At 32.4% G+C, this 24,324-nt stretch overlaps 1 protein-coding gene across 1 annotated transcript; it reads right to left on the bottom strand.

The window, feature by feature from the left end:
- Nucleotides 1-22,354: 22,354 nt before the first annotated feature.
- On the bottom strand, nucleotides 22,355-23,875 carry LOC120141512 (probable serine/threonine-protein kinase At1g09600). Its single transcript, XM_039156356.1, is given in 4 exon segments — nucleotides 22,355-22,480; nucleotides 22,583-23,128; nucleotides 23,210-23,509; nucleotides 23,606-23,875. Coding segments are annotated over 4 exon segments (1,242 nt in total).
- Between the last annotated feature and the right edge of the window lie 449 nt (nucleotides 23,876-24,324).

The raw sequence follows: 24,324 nt of genomic DNA, 5'->3' as shown, positions 1-24,324 counted from the left end.
ATTCCGATGGCCAATCGACCGTCGATCGGTCACGATTCCATGAGGGGTTTTGGTCGCCGAGGGGAGAGGAGGTCGGGGTGGAGCTTCGTCGACGGTAAAAGCCGACGGCCAGCGTAGGTTTAGGGGTTGAAATGAAGGTTTGCAAAATTTTAAGTTTATTTTTAAATTTGTATTTTCTTTTTAAAAAATACATATAAATAATTTTGATTTTTTAATTTTCTATTTTGTTTTAGTTGACAATTTATTCATTTAAATGTTTGAATCAAATTATTTTAATTATATTATAATAATTTATTGTAATTAATTTATGGGTTGAGTGAGCCGGTGTTTAAAGTTATTTAATTAATATAAGGGTGAATATCCATTTGAGATATGATCGGAGCCACATGGGATAGACATAGAAGTGTGGAAATGGTGATGTCATGCGTTATGCAAGCTGGATATATGGTGGCAGCCACATGGCCTGTCATGAGGTATGGAAGCTTGACCTTGACGGTCCTCACTAGCTCATTCTTAATATGTGGTTTCTATTTAAATTACTCTAAAAAAATCTTGGACACTTCTTTTTCTTAATATGGTTTCCAATGTTATTTCATTTTCTGAAGCAGCCACCGACGTGGATTATAATTAATAGTTGATTTAAAATATTTTTAAAGTGAATACATATTGATTATATTAAAAAATAATAAATTAGAATAAAATTTTAAAATAAATATAATTAATAAAATAAATAATTAAAAAAATATTAAGATTTCAAAGTGAATATACACTCCTCTTAAACAAGCAGTGCATCTACTACGGATTATAATAATATATTCGGGAATGAAAATCTAAAAGAAATCGATTATAAATAATAATAAAATAAAATTTATAATTTAATTATCAAACTATTAATTTAAAATTTAAATATTAAAAGTTTTAATTAATTTTAAATATAATAATAAAGAAATATGAACTCAAAGGATTTGTATTAATTTATTATCCTCGTAGCTTGGTGGGATCACTCTTGTATGCATGTCATACAAGGTTGGATGTTGAATATAGTATGAATAAACTTGTTAAGTTTATGCATGTTCTGTGTGAGCAACATATGATAGCTGCAAAACGTGTTTTACGTTATCTAAATGGAACTCTTGACCGTGGTTTGGTATTCACACCTGACCAAGACTCTCTATAATTAATTGCTTTTGCTTATGCTGATTGGGGGTAACGTGGATGATAGACGATCGATTTCGGGAAAGTATGTGTATTTATGAGGTAATCTTGTTATGTAGAGTTTGAAGAAACATAAAACAATGTTCAGATCTACCACTAAAACTGAGTATCGAAGCTTGATGGATGCGACCTTAGATGTGATCTGGCTTGGGGCGTTGATGGAAGATATGAAGGTTGAAGTTCAATTCACACCTATTGTTTGGAGTGGTAACTTAAGTGCCATAACGATGAGTGCAAATCCTGTATATCGCTCGAAGACTAAGCGCGTAGAATTGGATCTTCATTCTGTCCGAGAAAAGATAGTAACAGGCATGTTGAAGGTTAATTATGCCCGTCTGAACATTAGGTAGTTGATGGTTTGACCAAGGCTTTGACCAAAGATAACTTTGCCAAGTTTCGATGGATGTTGGGAGTTCGTTCTTTTGAAGAAATAATTTTGAAATCTAATAATTTTATTATTCAAATTTTAATTTTTAAAAGTTAATCTATTTTTTTATAGGAGATCTGTCAAATCTTTTAACTGAAATTCGAGAAATATTATATATTAAATGGTCGGTTAAAATATAATATTAATTATTGAAGATTCTAAATAATCACTTAATGGTTAAACTATGCCATTAGTCCTTTATGTTTTTGGTCTAATCGACTTTGGTCACCAGTTCTTTAATAAGTGTACTTAGTCCCTAACATTATCGGTTGTTCGATTTAAGACCCTCAAACGTTAACCCACTAACATATGTGTGACTTGTAAATTTTAAAAGAACCCGTATTCACGAGCTATGCACTCCTTCTTCTTCCTCTCATCTCATTTCTTCTCTTTCATCCATTATTTCTTCTTCTTCCTCCTCTGCGCATTGGTTTAAAAACCAAAAATTTGGTTTTTAGCTCATTTGTCTCCCCCATCTCAAAATTAGAAAAGAGAGAAACTCTGGCATTTCGAGCCAGAGTTGGTAAAAGATATCAGCTCCCACATAGTGGGATAATTCCTGAAGAATTCGGAGTGGTACATTTTGTTAGTGTTCATTGATAACTTGTAAAGTTTGAAGTTGTGGTACCCTTTGAAGTTTTCTCTTTGATACCTGCTTCGAATGTTAAGAAGGCTCCATGGTCTTATTTTCAACGCAGGTTGATAGATATAAAGGACAGCCAGGCTTTCGAAATCCTCGATGGGTTGATGGCGAGCTTGTTATTCTTGATGGAAGGGTTTGTCTCTTGTTTGACCACGTGTTTGATTCGATGTTTTTTCTTGTCAAATGGTTACTTATCGTTTGATATTCTGACTTGTTAATTTGAACAGGACATCAAAGAAATGTTAAACAAAAGTCAAATATCCTTTGCCCTAGCTAGGATTACTCTGATGGACTTGGCAGCGGCTCCATTTGATCAAACATGTCATCTGGGAAATCATCGCAGAAGGCATCTTGGGTTGTTCGTGAGCTGATATGGGTGGATTTTCTTTGGTGCAGAAGAAGAAGAAAGAAGAGTAAGTCAAAAATTTTCAGGATATTAAGTTTGTTTTCTCCAGTTGTTTGTGAGCTGATATGGGTGGGTTACTTTGGTGTAGACTGTAGAGAAGAAGGAAAACAATAAAGCAAAAAGAAGAAACACGTGGTCATTTTGGATTTTTTTTTATTTTTTTATAATTTTTATTTCAACGTCACTTAAAGGTGACTTATGTGGATTTGTTTATTACTTTTAAATTGCCAACTAAGACTTCCGTTAATGGGTTGACGGAAGTTAACGTGTCAAGAGACTTGAATCGAACGGACTGATAATGTTAGGGACCAAACGCACTTAATTAGAGAACTGGTGACCAAAGTCAATTAGACCGAAAACATAAGGAACTAATGACATTGTGGACACGCATTTTCGTCCGACTTTTATTAAATAACATTTTAATTTATGATGTATATTTAATGTGTTTTATGATATATAGTATATGTATAATATATATTTATACTATGTTATATACTTTAACTATATTACATATACATATTAATTAATTCTTTTTTTTCATTCATTTACAGGCCCAAACACAAATAAACCCAACAACAGTAGTCCAACCCGATGATAGCCTAGATACAAGCAAGCCCAGTATAAATGGTTGACCCATTACAATAGTGGACCCAAATTGTAACCCGCGACCCAAATCGGCCCCAAGTCTTAACCCGAAGCATCTAGGATTTTCTAACCCGAAGAATCTAGGGTTTTCTAACCCGAAGCATCTAGGGTTTTCTAACCCGAAGCATCTAGGGTTTTCGAACCCGCCGCAACTCCCTCACGCACCAACCAGCCGATTTTCGCGATCAACCGTCCCCGATCTTTCCGGCGGCGTGATTTCACGGAACAAAAACAACCAAGCAACAAGAGTTTTAGTCCAAGAAAAACTCTAGAAACCCAAACTAAAAATAGGTTTTTTTAGATTATAAATAGACATGTAAACACTAAAAATAAGGGGAAATGATACGAAAAAGCAAGGGAAATAGGAGCAATCACTTGTAAACTTCGAAGGGAAATAAGAAAAAAGGTATCTTTTTACCTTTCTTAGCTCTTGTTGTGTGATTAGCTTCGGCTTCTTGTTGGTTTCATTTTCCCCCTTTTTTGGGTTCGAAGTCGATGAACATGGGATGAGGGAACGAGATTTTCAATCTCAGATCTAGCTCTCCCCGAGGCTTATTTTGAAAAACCATTTGGATTTTGGGAATGGGGACAGAAAGATCTTTCGAATGGTGTTTTTTTTGTGTGGCCACCACCGATGAACGGCGGCCAGTTTCTGGGTTGGGGCGGTGGTGTTCTTCATCTGATGAAGAGCACCAAAAACAATTTCAGAGTTTTTTTGGGGGGTGTTTTGATCGAAATAAGGAAAGGGGAAAAATGAAAACATGTTTGTAGGAAATGGGTCTTATAATAGACCTGACGACCCAAGCAGATCCCCCGTGTTTTTGAATAAAAAGGGGTTAATTCCTCTTCTGGTCCCTTGCTCTTTTTTAATATATATTTTGACTCTTAAATTCAAATTTTACCCCGATTTTTCCTTTTAAATATATCCCAGTTTTCTTTTCTTTTAATTTAATCCCATTTTTAAATTCAAGTCATGTTTTATATATATTTATTATTTTCATTATATATATTTTTTTCTTTTTTGGCTCTGTCTCTTTTTTATTATTATATATTTTATTTTTCCCTTATTACTATTATTACTATTATTATTATTTTCTTCTCAATTATTTATTATTTTTTTCATTTTCATTTTTATTTGTTTTATTTATTTATTTTGTTTTAGTTTTTATTTTATTTTTTCTTATTATTATTATTATTATTATATTATTTATTTTATTTTTTTACTATTTTTTGTTTTAGTTTTTTTTTCATTTATTTATTTTCCTAACGTTTATATATATATATATATATATATATATATTATTTTTATATATTTATTTTTACCTAATATTCTTATGTATATACATTTTTTTCCCTTTTTTTTAGTATAATATGCTAGGGCCCCCACTTATTTTCCTTCCTTACCGAATTCTTCTCATCTTTTTATGGTGAGATGATTATAGTAATTTAGGTTAGGTGGGTAGTGGTGTTTTTTATTATTATTATTATTATTATTATTTTTTATTATGATTATATTATGGTTTATTACTTTTATTTTTTTTATTTTTATACTTTCGTATTTATTTTCTTTTTATTTTGGGACATTTTTATAATTATTGTCTTTTTGATTCTGTATTTTACTTTATCAAACATTTTTTCTGACTTTTTTAAGGTTATGTTTTTAAATCCATTAAAGGTAAGTAATTCGGATCGAAATTTTATCTTTCAATTTAATTTACAATTTTCTCAATTAAGACAACTGAAAATTAATTAGTACCGAAATGACAGTTTAAAGTTGCTAATCTTTCTTTAACTGTAACTGACTCCCGAATTCGACATATATCTGGTAAGTTGTAAATCGGGTAAGAAATCGAGGTATCTGATCAACCCATTTAGTTATTAAAATAAATGATCAGTGACGACTCTAATTAATTTATTCAAGTCGAAATCCAATTCCGAACCCACCCGAAAGGCGACCGTAACAGATTGGTGACTCCACTGGGTACAAGATAAGTAAGACAGGCTAAAGGTTAATTTCCAATTGTCTTTTTAATAAAATAATAAATTTAAATTTTAAGATAACTTTTATCGATCCTTATTACTTACTTTTGATTGTTTCAAATAAATAGTTGTACTAATGATTTCTTTCAATAGTTTCAATTTATCAACCTTGTTTTTCATCGAAAACTCTATACCCGAACTTCAAACCCGTTTTTAAGTGAAGGTGAAAACAACACTTTCGTGAGAATTTATTCTCTGTATGGAACTAGTAAATAACCTTCGAGATTCATATACCTGATGTCTATCGATACTCATTTTTCCGTCATATTAGTATTATTATTATTTATTATAATTAATTTTTTTACAGATTACAAGAATTTAGGCCCAAAACGGATTCAGGCCCAAGAGAGAACACTAAACATATTTAAGGTTTCTTTTAGGGTTTCATAAGTCCCAACAACCGCTTGAAGCCAGCCGTTAGATCTAGACTCATCCAACGGTCCAGATCGCACTTGCATGTTGGCCACTCCCATGCCACTGACAGGCCATCTTTACCAGTAGGAAGCCACCGCCATGGAAGCCAACCACAACCGGCCATTTCATTTGAAAAATCATTATCAAACCTGCAAAACACCGAAATATGCACCAATCAAGAAATATACTATTTTTAGGCTGTAAAACGGTTATAAATGCCGTAGCAACAATGTAACAGAGGTTGGATCCCTTCGGATTTTCCAGAACAAAAGGAAGCAATAAAACACATATTTGAGAGGTATGTTATGTATTTTTTTAGTTATTATTCGTTTATATTCGAAGCAAAAAAAAACATAAATAAAGGAAAAAACATTCGGTCGAAGGAAAAACATAGAGAAAAGGAACCATTAAATCGAGAGAATATAAGAATAAACCAAAAAAGTCGTATCTTGCTCATGATCCTTACCTTTTACTTCGCCAAAGACCTTTGTTTATTCATCGGAGTCGGGGTACCCTCAAACTCTTAAATGTAGGCTCGACGTTGAGTTTTGGGGCTACGAGAGAGATGATTTTGGGATGTCTAGGATGGTCTTAGGTTATCGGGGTTTAGAGAGGGGGTCGTGTAAACCATCGTTGCCGCCGTTGTACAGGGGGATGAGGGTTTCGTTCATGTTCTTTTCTAAGGGGTGGGAGAATGAAGCCGTTGAAGAGGAGATGAGAGGGGATGAGAAAGAATGAAATAAGGGTAGGGTTTAGTTTATGATTAAAATAATATATATATTAATTCATTAAAAGGCAGTGTGTAAATGGTGTTCAACGCGTGTTGTAGGAGGAAGGGTTATTTGTGGATGAAGTCCATTAATTTTACGCTTCGTATTTTGTTCCTCAAATTTAGTCCCTTGTTTTATTTATTTTTATTATTTATAAGTTGAGCCTTTAATTTTGAAATTGTTCATTATTGTCCCTTATATATTTTATTTTATTTTAATTTTGGCCTAATAATTTAATAACTTATATTTTAGTCCTATTCTTATTTTTATATTAATTGTTTTTGTATGTTGTTTGCATTTTAATTTATTTTTAAAATAAATTGACTAAGGGTAATATTCGAGCATTTTAATATTGTCGTAAAGTGATTTTCTTAACGTATAAGAAAGTTACTTTCGATAATTTTAAAATGAAAGTCTATCCCATTTAGTGACATCAATTAAATCGAATCTATTTTTAAAATTTGGGGATTGAGAAAAAGATTGTATTCTTTTAATTAAATTCATCGAGAAAATACTGTTAGATCGAATATATAGTATCGTCTCGAGATATTTAATTAATTGAATATCCTTATTCCCATTAAATATTGGTAAAATAAATAATTAATCAATTGCTTGATATGCTTTTTAATTTGTCTGACTTTTGCATGTGTTTTTAAAGGGTTTTCAAAATAATAATGTTTGGTCAGAAATAATTAAATTATTGTTTTCATTCTTAAAATCATTTAGAAATTTAGAAAGAATTTTTAATATTTCTTTATTTCGACTGGAGTAAGAATCGATTGCTTCAAAGTATGAGATCGATTTTTCTCGATAGGAAATAATTAAATATTGTTATCTTTCATCCCAAATTTCTAAAAACATTATTTTAGGGGATCTTAAATTAAATTAGACTCGAACTTGTACATTTTATTGCAAAGACAATTAATTAATCGACTAGGTACCGATTTAGGGCATTGTGGGGTGCTAATCCTTCTCCACACGTAACCGACTCCCGAACTCAAATTTTGGTAACGCATACCCCAAGTTTGTCTTTTTAATTAAAATTGATAATTTATTAAAATGGAAAATTTATTTTTGGGTGCCCAATCACACTCTAATCAAGGATTGGTGTCGACTCCCCGAACTATGTTTTGTCACAAATTTACCACTCAAAAAATCATTTTCGAAGCGGGACCACCCTTTTTCCCCGGGTAAAAGACCGTTTCGACAATGTCTTTGTGTGAATTTATTCTCCGTATGGGCATAAGAGAATGTATCTTCTCGAGTTTAACTTAGTCCACATAAGCTTGTAATAGGCTTAGGACTAAAGGGTCTGGCAAGCCCAATGGGACACCAGCAAAGAGAACTCGGGTACCCTTCTTTATAACCTAAACCGGGAGACTACAGGAAATTAGAGCCTACCCCAAAACCTCATTTCAAACCCTAGGCTGCTTTGAGATTATTTCCTGCTTTATTTTCTGTTCAAAGCATATGAACTAGAAATTTATGCGGTTAAGACTGGTTCAAAATTAACATGTAGGATAGAGATCATGTCCGGGTATGAATAATAAGCATGTGGGATAGATATCATGTGGGGTAGGACTTTTTTATTATTGTTTTGATTATTATCCTTACCTCACTAACTCTTTTATTTTTGTTCTCTTTCATTTCATTTTCATCATTTGCATCATTCAAAAGAGGTGTTGATCCACTAAAACGTGTTCGTTAAACCTAAATGATTTGCATTAATGGACAAAGGGTTTGTAATACAAGAGGTGAAAAATGCAGAGGTCCGGCTATGGTCATAGAGACAATCTACAAGACAATTCAACCAAGAAGACGTGGTACCCACAATTGAAGAATATGTCACTCTGCTGCATTGTAAATGACTCAGAAGGGTTATTTGTCAATGAAAACTTTCAAGTTCGGTTCCATTCAGCTCGATGACGTATCATCTATTTTCTAGTTAAAGTTTAAACCAAGGTCTTTAAGTCAAGAAGAAGACCTGGGTTAGTTGTTATTTAGAAACAAGAAACCATCTTCCAACATCATAGCTTAAGTCGAGAAGCTATCTGTCAATGAAAACTTTTGAGTTTGATTTCGTTCAGCTCGAGGGCCTATCAACCACATGGTGGAGTCAAATTTCAAACCAAGGTCTTTAAACCGAGAAGAAGACTAAAGTTGACTACAATTTGGCAACGAGAAGTCACATTCTGATTCAAATTTTGAACTACGACTTCAATTTCACATCGTTTCAAGACGGACTCGATTTCGCGATGGAGAAGTCATCCGCAACTCAATCTGACATGGAGTTATTCTTAATTGCAATAACATAGTTAATTTCAACTCCACAAAGGAGAATATTAGACTCATATACCCTTTTATACCGAACGAAAATTTATGTCATTTTGTCTTTGTCCTATTTTTCGTTACTCGAAAAAGGATAAAGAGGGCAGCTGTCGAGACGCATTTTCGTCTGACTTTTATTAAATAACATTTTAATTTATGATGTATATTTAATGTGTTTTATGGTATATAATATATGTATAATATATATAATATGTTATATACTTTAACTATATTACATATACATATTAATTAATTCTTTTTTTCATTCATTTATAGGCCCAAACACAAATAAACCAAAAAATAGTGGTCCAACCAGATGACAGCCCAGATACAAGAAAGCCCAGTACAAATGGTTGACCCATTACAACAGTGGACCCAAGTTGTAACTCACGACCCGAAACCCGATTTAGGACCCGAACCGGCCCCAAGGCTTAACCCGAAGCATTTAGGGTTTTCAAACCCTAGCCAACGTCGCATCTCCCTCAAGCCTCATGCACCAAACAACCGATTTCTACGATCAACCGTCCCCGATCTTTTCGACAGAGTGATTTCACGGAACAAAAACAACCAAGCAACAAGAGTTTTAGTCCAAGAAAAACTCTAAAAACCCAAACTAAAGATAGGTTTTTTAGATTATAAATAGACATGTAAACACTAAAAATAAGGGGATAGGATACGAAAAAACAAGGGAAATAGGAGCAAGCACTTGTAAACTTTGAAGGGAAATAAGAAAAAAGTATATTTTTACCTTTCTTGGCTCTTGATGCGTGATTAGCTTCGGCTTCTTCTTGGTTTCATTTTTTCCCTTTTTTTGGGTTCGAAACCGATGAACATGGGAGGAGGGACCGAGATTTTCAATCTCAGATCTAGCCCTCCTCGAGGCTTATTTTGAAAAACCATTTGGATTTTGGGAATGGGGACAGAAAGATCTTTCGAATGGTGTTTTTTTGTATGCATTTCAGAGAGTTTTTTGGGGGTGTTTTGATCGAAATAGGGGAAGGGGAAAAAATGAAAACATGTTTGTGGGAAATGGGTCTTATAGTAAACACGACGACCCGAGTGAATCCCCCTTGTTTTTAAATATAAAGGGGTTAATTCTTATTCTGGTCCATTGCTCTTTTTGAATATATATTTTGACCTTTAAATTCAAATTTTACCCCGATTTTTCCTTTTAAATGTACCCCAGTTTTCTTTTCTTTTAATTTAATCCCATTTTTAAATTCAAGTCATGTTTTATTTATATATATATATATATTTATTATTTTCATTATATATATTTTTTCTTTTTTTGCTCTGTCTCTTTTTTATTTTTATATATTTTATTTTATTTTATTTTTCCCTTATTATTATTATTACTATTATTATTATTATTTATTATTTATTATTTATTTATTTTTATTTGTTTTATTTATTTCTTTTGTTTTTGTTTTAGTTTTATTTTATTTTTTTACTATTTTCTTTTTGTTTTTTTTCATTTATTTGTTTTTCTAACGTTATATATATATATATATTATTTTTTATTTGTTTTTACCTAATATTATTATGTATATATATTTTTCCTTTTTTAGTAGAATCTGTTAGGCCCCCCACTTTTTTTCCTTCCTTACCGAATTCTTCTCCCCTTTTTATGGTGAGGTGGTTAGAGTGGGTTAAGTTAGGTGGGTAGTGGTGTTTTTATTTTATTTTATTATGATTGTAGTGTTTTTTATTTTATTATGATTGTAGTGTTTTTTTATTACTTTTTTTTGTATACTTTTGTATTTATTTTCTTTTTATTTCGAGACATTTTTTATAGTTATGGTCTTCTTGATTCTACATTTTACTTTATCGAACATTTTTTCTGACTTTTTTAAGGGCATGCTTTTAAATCCATTAAAGGTGAGTAATTCGGATCGAACTTTTATCTTTCAATTTAATTTACAATTTTTTTTAATTAAGACAACTGGAAATTAGTTAGTACCGAAAGGATAGTTCAAGGTTGCTAATCCTTCATTGACTGTAACCGACTCCCGAATCCGACATATCTCTGGTAAGATATAAGATCAGGTAAGAAATCGAGGTATCCAATCAACCCATTTAGTTATTAAAATAAATGATCAGTGACGACTCTAATCAGTTTATTCAAGTCGAAACACAATTTTGGGCTTACCCGAAAGGCGATCGCGACAAACATAGTTTACCCTTACTTAATTGATAGATACTTTATAATTTTTGTTTTAATAAAAATAGATCTCAATAGTATTTGTCTTCTTTTTTTGGTAATACAAAGACGTTAACTTAAGCTAAGAAGTATTATCAATAATCACTAAAGTGACCACCTCACTTAGAGCACTCAGATAGTGAACAACTCCAACTGATTTTTCCCTTGCGATGTTACAAGTGCCCGTGGACGGCGAATACAACCTCGATGGCAATGAGGCGTACGAAAGCCCCGGCTTGTCAGAATCGAAGAAAAATCGATTCGATGGGGGGTTATTTCGTCGCACATTCTAGATTTAAATTACGACGAACGGCAGCGTTTCATGACAAGATAAGGGTCGAGTTTTGGTCATCTGGCAATGAAGAGTCTGATGCTTGTAATGGTGCGCTCCGAATGTGGCTAGTTTGTGACGATTTGGGGAAGATAACGAGGGGTGCGATTTAGGGGAAGTTAGGTATTCAAGGTTTGATTTGAGGATTTTTAATTCTGGATTAAACCCGAGTTTTAAGCCCTATATAAAATTTTAATAATAAAATTTCAGAAACAGTGCCCTAGCCTAGTGGTAGGGGCGTGGGCAACCACGACCGGGGGGTAGCGATTAGACACCCTGCAGCTCTTAACCATTTCTTTTATTTTATCCTGATAACCTAGAATAGGTTAATTCGGGTTCAGGTCCCTGAATTTCCTATAACTTTCTGAAACAGTCTACAAGTTATAAAAACTTACAATCTGGCCCCCAAACTTTATTAAATTACTTCTAAATTTTAAATTTTTATTTTATTCTAATTTCTTTAAATTGGGTTGTGATAGAATATCACTGCGAAGACCCTCTCTAAACTGGTAATAGTGACGCTCCTCTATCGGGATCAATTATGTAGCATACTTGCTGAGCTTGAGAAACTCACTTATACTCTATCATTGAGCGGTCACCTTGAGTCAGGTGCAGGAACTGATCCATCAAGTCATCGGTGTGAGTTTTCCAGATGTACTTCTGTCTGAACTCTGAGAGGAACTACTCCCATGTCAACCTTTCTGGCTCCATAGCCAACTCGATTGTCTCCCACCAATCTATGGCGTCACCCTTGAGCAGGGCGGTGATGCACTTCATGTTACCCACTGGGGTAAGATGCAATTGTCTGAGGGTATGAAATGTCTCTCTGAGACAATGGTCTGCGGCTATAGGATCGTAATCCTCTTAACTAAAAAAATTTGTGGTTTTATATATGCGGAGTAGGTATAATGGGGGCTCATGAGAAATGGTCACTAGTTGAGCTGGGGGTACTAGTGGGGGAGGTGGTGCAACTAAAGAACTAGGGAGGGACCTAGCTATCTGTCTAAGTAGAGAGGTGAGGTCCCTGAAGAAGGTCACCTCCTTAACCCCTGTATCTATTGGCCCTCAGTCATAGGTATTGAGGACGAATCCCTCACTGATATTTGGTGGCAGTGAGGCATGATTCTCATCTCTGTCATCCTAACTAAAAGTTGGATCATTTGTCATAGGGTCGTCATTCCAGTTATTATAGAACTCTTGACTCCCTAGAGGCATGTTCATATATAGACGTTGATTAACTCTACCTGTGAGTCATAGGAACGACTAAACATGGACACTCTGATACCACTAAATGTAACACCCTTATCAGTTTGACCCGAAGATCCATGGATTACAATGTTACACTGAACTACCGAAATAGCGACCCAAAATTGTTCTTTAAAAACTGCTTAATAATTCACTAAAATAAATTATCCATAGTAGTAAAAGTAAAGTGGGGTAACAATATGAGTTTACAAAACAATGGGGAGCTCCCAAAATATCCAAAATAATATATTACTAATACAAATCAAAGTTACGATTTAATAATACACAATGGTTCATAAATAGGACACGTCCCCTAAATATGACTCAAGACGTACTCTGATAATCACTGTTGTTCTGATCCGCTGTTTTGGAATATCTATTATCGATAACTCCCTATGAACTGTTCCCCTATGAACCTGCACATGGAAACACATTCCAAACACTGAGCTCACCAGCTCAGTACCACACTAATAAATGTACTATATTACATGCATTCACTAAATGAGCTGACTGAAGGCACATGTAAGAAACATGTGAAGACATAATCTATTAAAACCAATATGCTAAACTTTATAAGGTATCATGGTACAGTGGAGGGATTATGTCATCTCGAAGTTCACATCCATCTAGCCTACCTGGTGAGAATCCAAAATTCTGACATCAGAAACTTACACTTACCAACCACTCCGTCGAGTCTTGGGGCATCTGGTGCCCAATCGGCTATTGAAGTGCCTTGGCACTGATTGGATCCACTGACTCTCGTATTTCTGCTAGAGTAACCTGGGTGTCCTGACTATTTCCCGAGTGTCAAACAATGATAGTTTTATGTAATCCTAGCTTTTATTGTTTCTATTCTTTTGATATTAATTATTTTTATCGCTTGAAGTCTTATGTACTATTATACTGAAGTGTTTGAGGAACCTCAGGACTAGTCCCTTAAACTTTGGGTTATTTGCTCAAAACTGACTATTGGTATCGATACTGACCCTTCAGTATCGATACCCAAGACTCGGTCTCGTACCCTATGTGAATATCGATACCAAAAAGACTTTCTGGAAAATGGGTCTCGATATCGAGCCCAGGGGTCTGGAGACCGTGATCTCAGTATCGATACTCTTGAATGGGTATCGATACCTACTGCCCAAAAATTACCCAGACTGAAGAACAGTCTTGATACTGACCTTCTAGTATCGAGACCCAATCTACAGAGTGCATTTTTTAGCACGAAAAACAATATATTTCTAGTCTAAAACTCCTAAGGATGTCCTCAATTGATATTTTAGTGTTATGAATACTGATAGAGGTCAAAAAAAGTCCATAAACATGCTGAAAACACAACCATTGAAATCTACCAAGAACATGCTCAAACTCATGCAACCTATCACAACCACACTTAGGGATCTACAAGTAGTAAATATGAGTTAAAAATGTGTAACCTTTGATATTAAGCTTCTAGAAACACACAATGCTCAACCAAGAGTGAGTTTCTCATTTCCCTTAGCTTTGGAGCTTTCTCCAACCTCTCTCACTAAACAAGATTCAAAACAAAAATTACTAGCTGACTTTAGAGGTTAATAATGATTTAATAACAATGAATTAAACTACAAGGATTTCTTAAACCTCCACAAAATCCATTTTTTGGAAAACTATGGTGAAATGGGTGGTTTGAGAGCTTGAAACTAAGCTTGGGTTGCAAGGATTATGATTTTCACCTTCATGTTGTTGAACTAGGGTTGCAAGACTACCATGTTTCTACCTTTAATTGGTCTTGAAGAGGAAGAATGAGCTATGAAGATGAAGATTTAAAAAGGAAGAAGAGATAAAAATAGTTGAAAAAAAGAGGGAGACGTCAGACGTGACATCACCCAATTTAATGGGTATTCAACATTTGAAATTAAAAATGGTATAATCACTACCTTGGTCTCTCAAGTTTCATCCCACAACTAAAAATGCCTATTTTAACAACTATTAATCTTTCTCAAGCCCAAATCCACTTCAAAATGGGTCAAAGCTTCTTATAAACTAGGAAATTAATGTAAGACTCATCTCGGGTTATCCCAAACTCCTAACTCGGGAACCGGGGTGTTACATTAACAAACGAGAAGACATATTTTTTTACAAGAATATATCAATAATTGTATATATACTTGATTAGACTCATAACCAATTCAACCCGAATTAACTTGATCTAAAGGTTGACCTAAATCGAAAATCAACCGATATGATATTGATCCAACCCAAAATCTAACTGATTCAGTATTAACCTGACCTAAAAATCAACCGATCTAGCCTAATATTGACCCGATCCAGAAATCAACTGACCCGATATTGATCCGGACCGAAAAACAATTGATCCAATAATCACCCGACCCAAAAATTAGTCCGACTCGATTTACTGTACACCTAAACTAGATCTTAACTAGATCCGGTTTGACCCAAACAAAATTAAACCAAATATAATCTAGACCCAAAATAACCCAACCCGAAATAACCCGACCCAAATCCGATCCGAATAACCTGTTTGCCACCTCTAGATCTAACTTTCTGAAGGAGGTGTGTGAAAAGAATGTGGTGAATACAGATCTAAATTCGAATAATCCAAAATTAAAATTCATCCAATTTATATTCGATCTGATTATCTGAATTTTTTTCATATATCCAATTTGAATTATTTAAAAACTAAAAAACAAATTAGATATTCTAATTTTCATATTGAATCAATATATCAACGAATCGATCAATCAGATCAGATTATTTTGCACACTCCTAATAACAACTCTACTTTCATAACAACCTAACAATATTTCTCTCTCAATAACCAGACTGACATCACCATGTATATGAGTCATAGCCCTAACGTTCTCTATACTCCACTCAAATAGATAGTTTTCACTTCAAAGATTAATTTTAAGACCCATTTAAAAATATCATAAAGAACATAAAAATAATGAATTAATAGACAACAATTCAAATTAATTTAACTTTGTAGGTAGAAATGTAAAATTCAAATGGATCAATTAACTTTTAGCCACACGCTCCAACATCTTTTTGTTGAAAAAGAAGTTAACGAATTGTCTACATCTCTAATCATTTCGACAAAATTATCGATCAAATTTATATCATGTTATCTTTATATAATTCTACTTAAAATATTAGTACCACAAATATTATGTAACACTTTATATCTTTTATATATCTCGATATACGAATTATAGATGTCACATCAACTTGACAATTATTTGTTGAGCATAAAGACTTAAAATCTTTTTTTTTTTTTAAATTCATTGTTTCAATTTAAAAACTTTTACCTTATTCGTATAAAACCATAAAAGAATATTTAATCACTGCAAACATATCCAATTTCAATCAGTAAGTAAGCAGTTCAGAGCTGATCATAACTATATATCACTTCCTAAATATTGTTTAAATTAAAAACCATTTAAAATATAACATTTATACTATTCATTCAAAAATACGATTAAATACTAAAATTAGTCAAAACTAAAGAAAATAATCATAATTACTATTATAGACCCTTTTAAAATAAATTCAATAAAGCGTACCATCAGGTGTAATATACATGCCACTAATAAGTTAAATATAGGATGTCCTACTGATTCCGTAGGTAGGTTTGACCTCCATAAGATGCTCAGATAAATCCTCACTTCATGTTCTTTTCTTTACTCGAACCTATGCATAAAAATTTTCACGGGCTAAGTAAAACTTAATGAGACAATAATATAGCTAAAATGAGATAAAACATAAATTTCATAAAATATTATAAACATAAATTTGTAATTTAAATAAAAGCTTTAAAACTTTTAAAATGTGCTATTCATGTTGTTCTCATCTGACAAATCATTATCTCATGATTTTATCAAAATTATGTAAGTCAATATCAAATATCATAAACAACTTATGTTCTTTTCATTCAAACATATTTCAGAACTTTCTTTTCAATTCCATGTTCATTTCTTTCATATTTTGTCATAACTTTCACATTTACTTTTATAGTCCAATGTATATGTAAAAGAATACAAGGTACGTGAGTTAGACGAGTGTGCGCAGTAAACATTTCAGTGCTATCATCTCAATATATCCATATTAGCACACACAATGCTATCATCTCAATATATCCATATTAGCACACACAATGCTATCATATCAGAATCATAATATGCACACAAAGTGCAATCATATCTGAAATATACTAGTGTACCTACAGGTAACACCACTGTATATATAAGCACACACAATGCTATCACATCAGAATCAGAATCTGCACACAAAGTGCAATCATATCGGAAATATACTAGAGTGCCCACCGGTAACACCACATTATATCAATCACTCCATCTCATGGCATGCCAATTGTACCTATGACTCTCAATGCAATATATAATGAGCTTTATTTTAAATTCATATTATTTATAATTCAACATTTCCAATCAATAGAATTTTTCCAATATCATTCTCATAAAAATCATAATTTGGGCAATTCATACCCTAAACATTCATAAAACATTCATGCAAACAATATATAAATAGTTCGTATTTAAAATAGAAAAAATACTTTAAAATAATACGAGGTTGACTTATCACAAGTCGTCATCAATCAAATTAATCAAATAAAATATTACACTCATTTTACACTTTGCTTATAAATCAAAATATAAATCTTGCCAAGCTTTAGGCTTAATCATTTGCTTTAATTACACAATTTACCAAAATTTCATATTTTGGCAGTTTGCACTACCTTCAAACAAATATTATTTTGTATTAATATACATATTAAAAAATTATTTCATTTGTACCAATGAAAACTAGACTCGAATATGAATCTAACCATAAAAGAAACACCACCTAGTTTCACTTGTACAATTTATAGCGAATTTTCAAAGTTAAGTGACAGAAGCTGTTTTGGGCAGAATCTGATGCACTATTTTTTGACATATCACGGATTAAAAATTCATATATTTTTGTATACTATTCAAAATCAGTTACCTTTTGTTCTAAACAAAACTAGACTAATATACGAATCTAAGGATATAATATTCATTCTTCAATTATTTTTTTAGAATTTCTGGTGATTTTCTAAACTTACTATTCAGAACATAATTTCTAGGCAGATTTCATCAACTTGCATCCTTAACTTATTCACTAATTATATTAGGTTACTAATTAAACATATAAGCTTGAATCACACTTCGCATACACTAGGAGTCACTTCTTAACGTAATTTCGACACTGGCTCATCCAAGCCAATGTTTGTTCGATAACATAAATACAAGTTAAATGCACTCACATTTGCCTCGCTATTGAATATTTTCCACGATATTCTTCTCGATCTCACACTTTTTCCTCCCTTTTCAAGCTACTTGAATTACTAGATTTACCGTGGTTTGACGACGTTATATAATAACATAAAATATTTAAACTATTCATTAGTATTAAACTAACATAATCTAAACTTAAATATAAAATTCAATAAAAATAAATCCGATACTTAAATCAATATAAAACTAAATCGTACTTCCATCGAAATTTTTAAAATTCTTATTCAATCCCATGAATATTTATTTCCACTATCAAAACAACCCTTTAAGTTTTTACAATTACACCGTCAAGCCATAAATTATGAATTCTTTTTAGAATTCATATTAATTTTCCCATTTAATACATAACGGCCCTTCACCATTATGATCATTTTACATTAATCACATAAAATTTCCAGCACCTTATTAAAATATTCAAATCAACTCTTAAACATTCAAAAGCTTAAAATTTCATCCTAAACTTTCTTAGACTTTTCAAATTCAACCTCACAACTTGATAAACTTGCAAATTGGTTCCAATCAACTTTCTAACTTAAATTTCCAGCATTTCAACTATAAAAAATCAGCATTGAACCCTTCAAATATTACATTCTTGCAATAATTTCCCATAATTCTCAATACTTGTATATTAACCCTTTTACTAACTCAAGACTCCAAATTGATCCAAATTTGTCTCTAAATACACATAACACTTCTAATATCAATTATAGTCCAAACAAAAATTATAGATCATAAAAACAATTCAGTATTTTTCCCTATTGGACGAATCTCACTATGGTCTTAAGGCTAAATTTTCATTCAATTTCAAGCATGAATTCAACTTCCTTACTTCAAATTCATGCTATTCTAATCAACACAACATCAAATTGGACAAAAATCAATCAATCGCCAAAACCCTAATTAGGCCAAATCAACTACAAGGCTTTACACATCACTTTAATTATCACACATGCCTTAGAATTAATTTCAAACATAAAAAACATGATAATCTTTCATTAAATCTTCAAACTCAAAAAACCCTACATACCCCCTAACTTTCAACCTCAACACACAAGCATCTTCATCGTGAAATATTTATACAAAATGATAGAGAATTTCATGTAGATTAATTCTCTATCTAATAGCTTAATCCAAAAATCAAGTATATAGCTTCAAAAATCAAAAATAAAATATTACCTCTTCAAGCAATGAAGTTTCAGCAAAGAGAGTTTTGAAGCTGAAAATTTTTGTCACTTGATTATTCTAGTATTAATTCATAATACACATGGCATTTAAACTAATTAAATTGAATTTAAAATTCAATTCTTGAGAAATTCCATTTTACCATTAATGAACCTTAATAATTACCTAATGGCATTGGATTATCTTTCATTAAAATATTTCATAGTCAAAGATGTACAAATTTGGCTTTGAATTTCTATTTTGGCCATGAAGTTTTCAAAAATTACATTTTAGTTACTAAAATTCCACTGTTCAACCAAATCTGAAAAATTACGCTGATCTGAGTTAAATTTCTCTGACCTAAAAATATGGAAATAATATTTCCAACCATTTTCTAACATCCTTCAAATTTTTGTAAAATTTTGATTCAATCCAATTATCCGATTTCAATACCTAACTTTATCGCTTTATAGCTTTTAACACAAATCCCGTACCGAAAATCTGATTCCCACAAAAATCTTTGTTTTAAGTCAAACTGTGCATTTACGGGCTAAAATATATAACTTTTCAAAATTACATTTTTATCTCTAAACTTTTACAAAGTTTATACTTTAGCCCCCAAACTTTCAAAACTTATATTTTAGTCACTAGCCAAAATTTGGGATATTACATATTATAAAGACAAAATTAATCCTAAAAAATTAAAAATTAAAAAACTATATATACACTCATGACTATGATTAATACACTGATAACAAAAATCATATAAGGGCTAGTTTGACAGGACTTTTGAAAAACGACTTTTAAAAGTGCGATAGAAAATAATTTCTAAAAGTGATATTCAAGAGCCCAGTTTAAAATTTAATTATATGATATTATTGTTAAAAAGTGAGTTTGAAAAGATAAAATTTTCATTATAGACATTATGTTGTAAATTAAAAATATAGAACTTAAATTATATTTACACTTATTAATACCATGATATATAAAATATATCTGTTAAACTATAATAAAAATATAAAAATATTTTAAGATAAATCATTAATAATATTTTTATAAATGAAATATTTTATTAAAAAAATACATTATCAATATTTTTAACGTGTGGATATAAAAATATTATGAAATAATAATTTAAATACTTGTTTTGACAAAAAAATATTACAAAAAAATACATTAATGCTTACAAATTAAAAAATACAAATGAAATTATTATTATATATGAAATATATCAATTTAAAGTATAATAAAATCTTAAAAATACAAAAAAATATAATTATAATTATAATAAAAATATATTTTATAATAGCTCACTATTATTTCAATATACAAACCATAAATTTTATTTACTTTTAAATAATTAAAATAAATTATTAAATAATAAATTATGTTTAAAAGACTATTAAATTATTAAAATAAAATGTAAAAACATAATTGAGTTGAGCCTATGCATTAATAAGGGTGAAATTATAATTTACTCCCAAAGAGAAAGTTGAAAATGAAAAGCTACAAATCATAACTTTTGTGGTTGGTTTGAAACTACCGTTTTTTAACGTATTTTTTTCATTTTTACCCGTTTGGCATTTCTTTCCCATTTTATAAATAATATTTATTCTTACATAAATAAATATTATAAAATAGAGTTCATTGTATCGCATGTCCTCAAAGTATGACTTTCATTTTAAATTAGTCCTTAAACTTTTAAAAATTTCAATTTCATCCCTAAACTATAATTGTTATTCTAAATTAATCCTCAAACTTTTGAACATTTCAATATCCCCATAAACTATGACATGCATTCTAAATTGGTCCCCAAACTTTTAAAACATTCCAATTTCATCACAAACTATATGTATATATTGATCGCATCCTTTGTTAATAAAATCATTAGAATGTTATATTATTATATGTTTCAATAAAAACAAAATTTAGGTTAAACTATGGTTTAAACTAATTACTACATATATGGATGAATTCGAGGATGAAATTAGAATATTCAAAAGTTTGGGGACCAATTTAGAAAGAAGTTCATAGTTTAGGGATGAAACTAGAATGTTCAAAAGTTTAAGGACTAATTTAGAATGAGATTCATACTTTGTGGATGAAATTATAATATTCAAAAGTTTAATTACCAATTTAAAATGAGGGTTATAGTTTGGGGATATATGATACAATCTTCTCTATAAAATATATTAAATCACATGAAATCTTTATGTAAAAATGCAAATAAAGATTTGTTTCCATTTTTTGAACTATGAAGCCTCTTGTTTTACATTACAGGAAGCTGTTGAGCCGGAGTTATCATCATTTCCAGCCTACATCATGAAAGGTCTATCAGACGATTTATATCTAGTATAGCCTCTATTACGTTTCTAAATTGTTAGGTTTATAAAGAAGGTTTTTTCACAATTGTACTGCAGTATACTGCAAAGATTAGTTATGGCTATCTATGTACAAGTAGGTTTTTTCACCACCCTAATTCTATATAGCATTACAATCTCAGTGTGTTTTGTTGTGACTATGTACAAGTAGGTTTACCGGGGTTCGGACTTGCATTTTTTCCAGTGAAAACAGTCTGACTGAGTCATCATCATCAATTATTGTCCATTATGATGCTTCTGTTACTGGGTACTCACTTCTCATGACGTGCGTTTCGTACGGCCTGCTGGACATGCCTCTCATGTTCTTTCAGCATATCCTCGATGTTTCCTCCGGCAGTCATCACTGGTCCTGAGTACTGGATCTTCTTGTTCCTCGGTGCATAACCCTGCCAACCATCACAATTTATATAATCTGCAATTTCATGGTCTCAGCTATTGTAAAAACATGCAAGATTATTGTAGAAAATGATGGTAAGTCACTTCAATGTGCCAAAAAATGAGTTGGAATTAAGCAGAAACAGTTGGTTATTTACCGATGCATATCCTTTGCCCGATGCCTTGTCACCTGTCTTAAGGGAACCGTTGGCTGTCTGAAGCGTTTGCATCAATAACTCGCCGTTGTTTCCTGTAGAATCTTCCTCACCGTTCGACTGTCCCTCGACAAGGAATTCTGGTGTAGGCACTGCCTTAAAATCTCTTGAACCTCTTCTAACGGATGCAGGTCCTCGCCCTTTTATAGTCTCTGCTCTTTTCCTGGAAATAATATGAATACAACATGAACACACAAGTCTCGGTTTTCATGGAGGTGAGAACTAATGGAACTGAAAAATAAAGTACCTTCTTGCTTCATGATCGCGATGTTTGATATCTAGTTCTTTGCTGGGTGGGTACTTTGGCAAGCTTGATGGATCACAAGGTAAAGGCTCTGTCTTAAAGAACTGAAAAGGAGAAACAAGGTAAATGCAAGTGAATTCATCTTTAAAGAACAACAGTAAACAAGAATGATAAAATTTATATATGTTGAAGCGTATGCAAAATACCTCTGATTTAAGTGCTGAAGCAACGGTCCCTCGGTTTTTCGGTTCCATTGAAAGAAGTTTTTCGACAAGAGACAAGGCAGGAGGAGGGAAGTTTTTGAAAGTCGCAGCGATCCGGCATTTGTAAGGTTTCTGAGGCTTGAAACTTGTTGCATGTGGAAGCTTTGTTTTCTGCCAGTACTCCTCTGAGGGTGAACCACACAGCTTAAATATCTTGTGCATTTGTTCCACCTCTGTTCTTCCAGGCATGATAGGCTTCCCAGCAAATAACTCGGCAACTATGCAACCGACGCTCCACAAATCTACACCAACTCCGTATTCCGTGGCACCGAGCAAAAGCTCGGGTGCCCTGTACCAAAGAGTTACGACACGACTCGTTAACTGCTGTTTCGAATTGGCCTGAATGATTGTTGCCAAACCGAAATCTGCAATCTTAAGAACTCCGTTGTTGTCGATCAGAAGATTCGAGCCCTTGATGTCTCTGTGCAGGACGCCATGGCTATGGCAGTGTTCGAGGCCACGGAACAGTTGTTGAATGTAGCATTTAATCTACAGAAAAAGTCACTTACTTATAGGACCAACAGCAGATATATATAACACACGAAGTTAAATGTAATAACAATTGAACACTAAGCTTTATTATTCCTGTGGTTCAGTAAAGTTCATGCCAGGAGTTGCTGCAAGCCCTGCAAGGTCATGCTCCATATACTCGAAAACAAGATACAAGTTGCATGACGTCTTCGAAGCGACAATCCCTTCGAGCTTCATCACATTCGGATGATCAAGCTTCCGTAAAATAATGATCTCCCTGGCCATGAAACGAACACTCTCCGGATCCATATTAACGAACCGAACCTTCTTCATGGCAACTATTTTGCCGGTTTCTAGGTCTTGAGCCTTATATACACTGCTATATGTTCCTTCACCAATCTGCACATAGACTCATTATGTCAATATGGTAAACAAAATCATGCTAAAAGCCTCCGTAATAATGTTACTCGAATTCGGATGCGAACGTTAAATTACCTTTTCTAACTTCTCGAAAGATTCGGACCTCCGAGGCTTCCATCCCTTAACAGTATCTCCGGCAACCGAAGCTAGCCAAGATGGCCATTCAGGTGCATCTAGTTGACCGCCGTTGCCGAGCTTTTCGTCCCCGTCGGAATTATCGTCGTCTTGTGACGGTAAAGGTGCAACCAATTGCATTGATGATGCATTATCTTTGCATTTGATCTTCTTCCGGAGTTTGTCCTTAATTTTGACGTCTTTGGCTCCTTTTGAGTAAATGCAGCCCATAATATTGTTTTTCTTACAGGATACCTTGTTCTTGAATAGATATTTAAATACATGCATTCCCCAAATATGTATAAAAGCCAACCTAGTTTTCACCATTCAAGGGAAACCCTGAACTCAACACTCTCCCCAGAATTAATCTGTATATTTGTAGTTTTTTTTTGAGCGTTTCAATATGAAAAATGATTATCTACACAGTGAAGCAATCAAAATCTGAGGAACCGCAGAATGACCATAATGAATTAAACAGCATTTATATATCTCTTTTAACAAATACCTAATGTTAGAAGAGCATTGAGAAAATGGGCGGTAGAGAAAAACTTGTGCGAAATCCAAAAGAATGAAAACCCAGAAAAAATATACGGGGAAAGAACACAAATATTGAAGTTATTTGTTTCCAGAATAACAAAAACCTACGTTTTTTGTTTATCCTGGAACATGGAAGTAGAGAA

Source organism: Hibiscus syriacus, unplaced genomic scaffold (assembly GCF_006381635.1).
Source record: "Hibiscus syriacus cultivar Baekdansim isolate YM2019G1 unplaced genomic scaffold, ASM638163v2 tig00110809_pilon, whole genome shotgun sequence".
Lineage (NCBI taxonomy): Eukaryota > Viridiplantae > Streptophyta > Magnoliopsida > Malvales > Malvaceae > Hibiscus > Hibiscus syriacus.
This window is presented reverse-complemented; position numbering and strand designations above follow the sequence as displayed.